General features: G+C 33.8%; 1 protein-coding gene across 1 annotated transcript in view; it reads left to right on the top strand.

Moving 5' to 3' along the window:
* The window catches only part of LOC108914587 (5-oxoprolinase), a gene marked incomplete at its 3' end in the record, with an annotated part of 68496 nt that extends 61650 nt beyond the window's left edge, over positions 1-6846 (top strand). The window contains exons 15-16 of the mRNA XM_018720427.1: positions 260-503; positions 6749-6846. Of these exons, the coding sequence (XP_018575943.1) occupies positions 260-503; positions 6749-6846 (342 nt within the window). The remainder of the gene's footprint in view (positions 1-259; positions 504-6748) is intronic.
* Between the last annotated feature and the right edge of the window lie 2939 nt (positions 6847-9785).

Consider the following 9785-nt stretch of genomic DNA (forward strand, 5'->3'; position numbering starts at 1 on the left):
CCACCAAAAATTAATATAGAACTCCTTTAAAGTGTCCATGCAGAAAAGAAAATATAAGTGGTGACTGACACTTCGATAACCTTTTCTAAGATTTTGAATTTGACTTAAATTGCTCCTTGAAGCCGCCGAAGTAGTCTTTTTCAGATTTTTCTTAAAAAAAATGTTATGAATTCGGTAACCCAAATGCAGAATATTATTGTATTCGTATTTTCTGCTATTTACAATTATTTATTAAAAGAAATATTGTCCTTATTTTCAGGGTCCTTCTTGGCATGGCTGTTCCGGTGTACACACTCACATGACGAACACCAGGATCACCGACGTCGAAATTGTAGAACGGCGATATCCGGTGTACGTTCGAAAATTTACGCTTCGCCCTTTCTCCGGGGGCGACGGCAGATTTAAGGGAGGTGATGGGGTGGTGCGGGAGTTGATGTTTCGCTCCCCTCTCACACTCTCCGTGCTCACTGAAAGGAGAGTTCTGCAGCCGTACGGAATGGAAGGTAAAGTATGCTAAAATAAAACATGGAAACTATATCAAAGTCTAAATTGAGAGGTGACTACATTAAATCTAGTCCCGGGTTATGAATATCCGACATTTAAAAAAAATAGAAAACTACGATATACGGGGTGTGCCACGAGGAATTACATGAATTTTAAGGAAACGTTAAAATAAAAAAAATGTAACCTTATTAAATATTTTAGGAATACGTAGGTAATAGTTTCACAACATTTGACACGGTTATACAGGGTGTTCCGATATTTCGCGTATATGAAGCTTCTACAATTTGACAAAAAAAAATTTTAAATGCCTCGTAAGAATTGAAATTTGATACATTAATACTTTCATATAGATAGATGGTGCGTTATGAGATAGTCGATGAAGGAATTGGATTAATAGATCTGTGAAAAATACAAACTAATTTGCTTATAACTTTGTCGGGGGTTATGCTATTGTTTTTATTGTTCTTTTTTTCTTAAATATGAATCGTTTGTTAAAAAGAAGGGTGCCAAAGTCTTTTGGGACTTTGAGCCCACAACGTCCAAGTGTGAAAAGTGTACGAAGTTGTAGTACTCGGTCTAAGAAAGAAAAAAATCAGTAGCCATAAACTCCAAAATTGAGTGGTTTCTAAGCAAAGACCTCAGAAAGGAGAGGTCTTTGTTTCTAAGATATTGGTTTTCAAAGATGGTGCAGTTAAAAAATTACACTGATCCACAAATAAGGCATGTTCAACGAGCTAAACCATAGTACTTCCATGTATTTTGGCTCTACTTTTTCGTCTCTTGATGCTTTTTTCGTAAAACGCAATGTTTTCGAGAAAAATGTCAAATCGATAGATCGAATACATATCGTGATTCGCCATTTTCTCAAAAACATTGCGTTTTACGAAAAAAACATCAAGAGACAAAAAAGTTTCTAAATTCCATGGCTTTCTAGCGAACTATTAATTAAAAAAATTCAATATTTGACCAAATTTTTTTGGCTCCAAAGACAAGGGGCCCACGCAAAATTATCTTAAGGGGGTTCCCCGCCAAAAAGCGTACAACCATCAGATTCCACATGTCATAAGACGCCTGTGTACCAAATTTAGTGGTTCTCGTACAACAGGGTTCTGAGATATAAAAACAAAACTATTCTTAGGGGCGGATTTCAGGGGGCTGTAACTTCAAAAGAGGGGGCCACTTGGCAAAAATAAAAAATACTGGTCCCCTAAATTTGTCTTAAGAATCTATGACCAAATTTTGTTGCATTAATTTCGGTACATCCTGTATATTAATGCAGATTTAAAACAAAAAATACGGAAATGTTACTGTCCTAAATAAGTTTGGACTATGTAATTCTAATTTAATACTGTAACTGTATGAAAAATTGCGCTCAATTTCTCTCAATACTATATCAATTTCTGTCCACATCCGATTGAGTAAAATTTTCCTCATTTAGTACGAGTATAACTTAAATTTGATGAGTGAAAGTTAAAATATTATCAAAAACATGAAAAATTATCAAAATATATTGACTGAAAATATACTCAATTCAATAATTTCACTCAATGGATTCAATCCACTGCTTTTTCCTTAATTTTGTATCTTTTAAAAGGCAAGCAGAACTAATATAACACTTAGCTGATTTTAATTTAACTGCCATTTAATAAATTGAAATTAATTAAAGATCCCATATGGTTTTAACTTGAATTTTCTGTTACATATAAAAGGAAAATTAATAATGTTACAAATAAATATTTTGAGACACTATCATTTAATATATTTTTAACATAAAAATATATGTATGTTAGCTATGGGAAAAGTAGAAAAGGAAAATTACCCAATATTCAAAGTAATCAAAACCTGAAAAAATATACAACAGAAGTCCTTATTGAAAGTATTCATGTCTGGCTCTTGAATCAAGTTTTATATTTCTCGTTTGTCTTCGATAAAACGAATAGCTTTCATACATCGTCGTAAATTTCACAATACAATGGAAATAAAGTAACTTTATATGTCGTCGTTATGACAAAATATTGAATACATTTTTTGCAGGAGGTGTCACGTTTGCAAAAATTGTCATATAGAGTTTCATAAAGTTTCATGGAATTATTGTTGCTTGTTGCGGTTTTTAGATAAATAGCCGTTAGTGGACAAAAATTTATGAAATATTCGCAGTTGAAAATTTTAAAATTTCTGTGTAAAGTTCCTGGATTTCTTTAATTCCATTAATAGTACCTACACAACAATATTCAAACAAGGACCACCAAAAATTAATGTAGAACTTATAATTCGCTGAATTATGTTACATATATTCTTAGACTTGTCAGCAGATTTAGTTTTTTTGTTACTACATTCATAAAAAAAGTTATGTAAACTTGTACATACTAATTTTTGGGTTATTTTGCTTTCGCCACATAGAACTGCATTAAACGAGAATTTTGAACTTTTTACATATACAAATCCCTTAAATCCCATGAAAAGGTGTAGTTCTGTGCATGTTTGTATATATCATATATTAAAAAATACCTTAAAAACGCATTTTAAAATATACAGGGTGATTCACAACTTACCCAAAAAAATTTGGGAATAAATGCGGCATGAGAAATGGAGTAGATATTGTAAACAAAATTTTTGTAAAATCTTTATAGTTTCTGAGAAAAAAATATTGAGGTTGTAGTGCTTTCAACTGGACAACTGTAGTCTCTAGTGTCATTACGCCTGGAGAGCCACGTGGCCTCAGCGACTCCGAATACTGAAATTCGATGTTTATAATAGTTTTTTAGTAGTTAGTGTCAAAAATGGCTTTCGTTTATAGCAACTCGGAGTAGATGGATATTGTTTTAGTTTATGGTGAAGCAAGAAAACATTTGTATTATGGTGAAACAAGACGTGTGTGTATGGTGTGTTAGTTCGTAGAAACTGAGTAAGACGGACCCAAATGTGTTTACACGTTGGTGGATAATATTTTGAACAATTGTTGTTGTAACATCGGGTATGTCAAATGATTTTATACTTTAAAAACACAAATTAATTTTATTAATTAATAAAGGCAAAAGCAGTTGAATTTGCCGATATAAAATAGGTGCTATAAAATCCTATTTACACATTTCTTTCTTTGCGAAAGTTTTTGTCCGTTTTTATCACACCGCCATGCTGGTCGCATTGTGCGAGGTCAGGTTTTACAGTGGACCAGTTTCCAGTGTCGTGCAGAAGTGTATTTTTAAATCAATTTCGAACTGACCTTTTTGATTTTTTCTTTACAAAATTGTATTTGTAAGGGTCCCCTGTACATCCAGAATTTTTTTTTGGATAAGTTCTGAATCACCCTGTATTTAAAATATAAATAGTACAATCTAAAAAGGAAGTAGATTAATTTTTACGCAACGTGTTATATGCGTACGGTCCGTACGATATTTGTTGAGATAGAATTCCAAGAAGACTCCTGCGTCACTTTCTTGGAGTTAACCGCATTCGACACACGAGGTAGAAAGACATTGACGGTGTGGCGTTCACCGTAGCAGCTTGCAGTGCATACTGTGTTTTGCAATTATGAAGGTGTGTTTCTTCGTATTTGTATAGTCTTGTATATTTTCAGTGTAATTTTTTATTAAAATAAATCAATGGAGGTGAGAAATAAAAGAAAGGAATTTAATTCCCAGTCTACTTTTATATACAGGGTAGCCCATTCTTACTTTTTCAAAATCGATCCATTATTTTAGAAAATATGTAGCTTTGAAAATACGAACAATATTTTTGACGAGAAATGCGAAAATCGATTTAATTTTACTTCAAAACTTACGGTATTAGCTTGGTAAATTCCTTCAAAAGAATTCGCTGTTTTTTTTCTGATTTGCGAATTCTTTAGCCTGATTTTGGTGAGCAAAAAATTGTCCGCTTTTTGTTTCGTATTTAGATAGGCCACAAGANGTGATTCACAACTTATCCAAAAAAATTTGGGAATAGAGGCAGCATGAGAAATGGAGTCAATATCGTAAAAAAGAAAATTTGCAAAATCCTTACAGTTTCCGAGGAAAAAATTATTGAAGTTATGGTACACTCAACCACTACATAGCTGAAAAACTGTAGTCTCTAGCGTCATTCGCAATACCCGTGGAGAGCCACGTGGCCTCAGCGTCTCCGAATACTGCAATCCGATATTGTAATCGTCGTTGCGATAATGTTTACCTGTGATCTGTGGTGTTTACAATAGTTTTTTAGTAGTTAGTGTCAAAAATAGTTTGTTTGTATGGCAACTCGGAGTTGACGGATATCGTTTTAATTTATGGTAAAGCAAGACATTTGTATTATCGTGAAGCATTTGTGTTATGGTGAGGCTAGACAACATTTGTGTTAAGTAGTTCGTAGAAACTGATTAAGATGGACCCAAATGTGTTTACACGTTGGTGGATAAAATTTTCAACTATTGTTGTAACATCGGGTATGTCAAATGATTTTATTAAAACACAAATTAATTTTATTAATTAATAAAGACAAAAGCAGTTGAATTTGCCGATATAAAATAGGGGTGCTATAAAATTCATTTATTTCTTTTCTTGCGAAAGTTTTTGTCCGTTTTTATCACACCGCCATGCTGGTCGCATTGTGCGAGGTCAGGTTTTACAGTGGACCAGTTTCCAGTGTCGTGCAGAAGTGTATTTTTAAATCATTTTCGAACTGTCCTTTTTGATTTTTTCTTTACAAAATTGTATTTGTAAGGGTCCCCTGTACATCCAGAATTTTTTTTTGGATAAGTTCTGAATCACCCTGTATTTAAAATATAAATAGTACAATCTAAAAAGGAAGTAGATTAATTTTTACGCAACGTGTAATATGCGTACGGTCCGTACGATATTTGTTGAGATAGAATTCCAAGAATTCCTGCGTCACTTTCTTGGAGTTAACCGCATTCGACACACGAGGTAGAAAGACATTGACGGTGTGGCGTTCACCGTAGCAGCTTACAGTGCATACTGTGTTTTCCAATTACGAAGGTGTGTTTCTTCGTAAGTGTATCGTCTTGTATATTTTCAGTGAAATTTTTTATTAAAATAAATAAAATCAATGGAGGTGAGAAATAAAAGAAAGGAATTTAATTCCCAGTCTACTTTTGTTTATATATTTAGGTACCTTATATACAGGGTGTTCAAAAAGTTTGCAACCCCCCCTCTATCTCAGAAAATCTAAAACAAAAAAATGATTAGGACAAAAGTTGCAGGGTTTTGAGTGAGCAATTCAACGGCGACCTTGACCATGACCTTGAAGGTCATTGAGAGGTCAAGTTGAAAAGTTTAAATGGAACCGTATACTTTTGACCCCGGAAATGGTAAGAGCGAATGTGACCTTGACCATGCCCTTGACCACGACCTTCACGGTCATTTAGAGGTCAACCTGAATATTAAATGGAACCGTATATTTTTGACCCCGGAAATGGAAAAAATGGAAATTTTTACGTTCGGATATAACCTTGAGCATGACCTTCAAGGTCGTTTTCAGATCAAGTCGATTTTTAATAAATGACCGAATATTCTTGACTGCGGAAATTAAGTGAGCGTACAATTAAAAAATGACCTATACCATGTCTTTGAGCATGACCTAAAGGTAACTGTAACGTCAAACCTCTAAATGACCTTGATGGTCATGGTCAATGTCACATTCGAACGTAAAATTTTCCGCTCTTACCATTTCCGGGGTTAAAAGTATACGGTTCCATTTAAAATTTTCAACCTGACCTCTAAATGACCTTCAAGGTCATGATCAAGGTCACCGTTGCATTGCTCACTCAAAACCCAGCAATTTTTGTCCCAATCATTTTTTTGTTTGAGCAGTATTTTCTGAGATAGAGGGAGTTCCAAACTTTTTGAATACCCTGTATATATTTTAATATTCTGAAAATAACGCGGAAAATTTCAAGGCACGCTCCTGTGCGGTAAATTGTTACAGTAGTTCCGATAACAGAACTTTATTGGCTTTTCTTTTGGTTTTATATTTAAATTTAATGTAGATACCTATTTTTGCGTATTCTCTGATTCTCTGATAAAAAATAGATAGATTTTCTTAAGAATAACGTGTTTGAAATGTTCTTATCGGCAGAAAATATTTTTTTAATTTTCATTACACATTTTAACAAACAGTTCAATGTAATTCTCTTACCTTTCCACGTTACCTTCAAAATCTTGGAAAAATATATCTGGAAATTCACTAATTATCCTGGTGAGTACGAATTCCGCAACCGCTTAATGATCGCATTTCTCTTGTTTCGTAGGAGGCTTCCCAGGTGCTAGAGGTCTCAATCTTCTAGTCAGGGCCGACGGCAGGACTATCAATCTTGGACCGAAAACTGCAGTGCCTGTTTTGCCAGGGGTGAGTGTGACAAACTGGTTTGTTTACCGTTATTTTGTTCGCCGCTACGAAATGCCCTGTGCTCGTGACAAATTGAGATGTCTTGCATGGGCCCTTCTCCTTGACGGTTCTGTTATAAGCGTATTTTGATAGGCGTTTTAGAATGGAGCGCGTTTGTCTGCCTTCGGCGTACCACCATATAATTGAACACATAATTTTTTAGATGGATATTAAAGATCTTTAAATAAAGGACCCCGCACAAACCTTATGGGAAACTCCGTTCGGTCAATTTTAATGAAATTTTGGGAATAGGTTGTTTTTGTTATGGGCCCAAAGTTCGCTAATGGACAGTTTCCGAGATATTCGATGTTAAAAGTTGATAATGCGAATGCGTGTCAGGCACGTGTTTAAATGCTTATTAGTCGCGTAAAAGCTCCATGAAACTTAAAAACTGTATAATACGTATATATTCGTCTAGATAGGCGTATCCATTCGTTTGTGTGTGTGTGTGTGTGCGTGTGCGTGCGTGCGTATGTGTATGTGTATACTTTTCATAAACAAAGAGGCTCAGAGTAATGCTATAGTAATACTTCTATATTCACGTGCAATCAGTACACTTAGCCATTCTTCTAGATCAATATTTTATTTGAGTTATTAGCGCATGATTGTGTCCAAAGTAACTCCAGAGTAACACCCAAGATACAGTAGTCGAAACAACTTTAGGATACAGTTTCTCGCGTGTTTTTAAATCAGTATTTCAAAATATATATCGAAAAATAGCGTGTTTTTAAATATACCTACTTATTCTTCTTTATTTAACATCGTAGTTTATATATCCAACTGTGAGTAATCTATCGATATCCATAGCAGAGAATATTTTATGTGGATATATTAGAAATATTATACTATTATTTATGAGTACGTCAAATATTGAGAATGTTGAAAAATATCAGTTTCGTTGGACTTATTGTCAAATAGTTCTTAATCGATATTACTGTTCAATTACCATTCACTTGCAGTTTTTGCTGTGTTATACTCCCAATATTGCTTTGCTCATTTTTTCACAGGTGTGTTCATTTTGTAATTATCAGTTGAGCTTGCTGCAATATAAATGGCTTTCAGACTACAAATACAATGTCATAGTTGCGATCGGGCTTTCGCCCCGCGAAATATGGTACATTTAAATAGAGTGGTAATGGTAAATGTAGATGTTTTTGGAGATATTGCTATAAATCGACGAAATGACGCAGGTCTGCCTCCAGCAATCCCGAGACTCGAATATGTAATAATTGCTTCCAAATTATTCGTCGTGAATTGAAATAGTAGATAGAATAGGAGATAGAGCAATTATTACATATTCGACTCTCAGGTGTAACAATTGTTGGAGGGAGACCTGCGTCATATCGGCGATTTACAGCAATATCTCCAAAAACATCTACATTTACCACTCTATTTAAATGTACCATATCCCGATCGCAACTATAATGTTGTATTTGTAATCTGAAAGCCATTTATATTGCAACAAGCTAAACTGCTAATTATAAAATGAACACACCTATGAAAAATTGACCAAAGCAATATTGGGAGTATAACACCAAAAACTGCAAGTGAATGGTAATTGAACAGTAATTTCAATTAAGAACTATTTGACAATAAGTCCAAAAAAACTGATATATTTCAACATTCTAAATAAATAATAGTATAATATTTCTAATATCTTCACATTAAAATATTCTCTGCTATCGATATCGATAGATTACTAACAGTTGGATATCTAAACTACGATGTTAAATAAAAAAGAATATTTTTTCTAATAGAATAATATTAATAATATTTAAAAACACTCTATTTTTCGATATATACATATTTTGAATTACTGATTTAAAAACAGGCGAGAAACTGGATCCTAAAGTTGTTTCGACTACTCTATCTTGGGTGTTACTTTGGATACAATGATTAGATTGTTTTCAATCGTACGCTAGTAACTGAAATAAAATATATAATTGATCGAGAGTTAAGTTAACATACATACACACACACACACGCGCGCACACCCACACGCACTAGCACGCGCACGCACACGCACACACACAAACGAATGGATACGCACTATCTAGACGAATATATACGTATTATACAGTTTTTAAGAAGCTTCATGGAGCTTTTGCGCGACTAACAAGCATTTAAACACGTGCTTGACACGCATTCGTATTATAAACTTTTAACATCGAATATCTCGAAAACTGTCCATTAGCGAACTTTGGGCCCATGAAGACTTTTGTTCCTCATAACAAAAACAACCTATTCCCAAAATTTCATTAAAATCGACCGAACGGAATTTCCCATAAGGTTTGTGCGGGGTCCTTTAAATAAACAAACGGGACAACAGATATCCTTTACATGCTGTTCTAATTTCACTATAAATGTTTGCAATAAATAAAATTATTTTCATTAAATACAAAATTTTAATTTTTAATTTAGCGGCAGTAAAAATGATTCTAATACCTAGGCAGTAAACCATAGACCTAGTATACTAGTAGTTTATAAGGTCTATGCAGTAAACGCAACAATTTAGTGTCTATCGGCGAAAATAGTTATTTACACCATAAAAGAGGTAAGTATTATTTACCAATCGAGCAATAGGCAATAGAGTCCGAGACTGGTAAATTATACTTAACTGCTGCGTGGTGTATAACATTTTATTTGTTCCCACAGTTCTTTATGGTTCTTGAAATAAAGATTAGGTTTTATTTTTTGACATTTCTTAATCAATTTATTTTGACATTATTCAAAATCTTGCAAAGTCGCCTTGGTTGTTTGGATTTTGTCTCTTCTAAGGTGATTATAAACAAAGCTACACAAAAGTTGCAATTTTGCTGGTTTTGAATTATTATTTTTAAATGAGCGATTTTCAAATAGAAAGTACAGCAAATGCTGCCTGCCAATTTTTCTTGTCCGAG

Source organism: Anoplophora glabripennis, unplaced genomic scaffold (assembly GCF_000390285.2).
Source record: "Anoplophora glabripennis isolate ALB-LARVAE unplaced genomic scaffold, Agla_2.0 scaffold1262, whole genome shotgun sequence".
NCBI lineage: Eukaryota > Metazoa > Arthropoda > Insecta > Coleoptera > Cerambycidae > Anoplophora > Anoplophora glabripennis.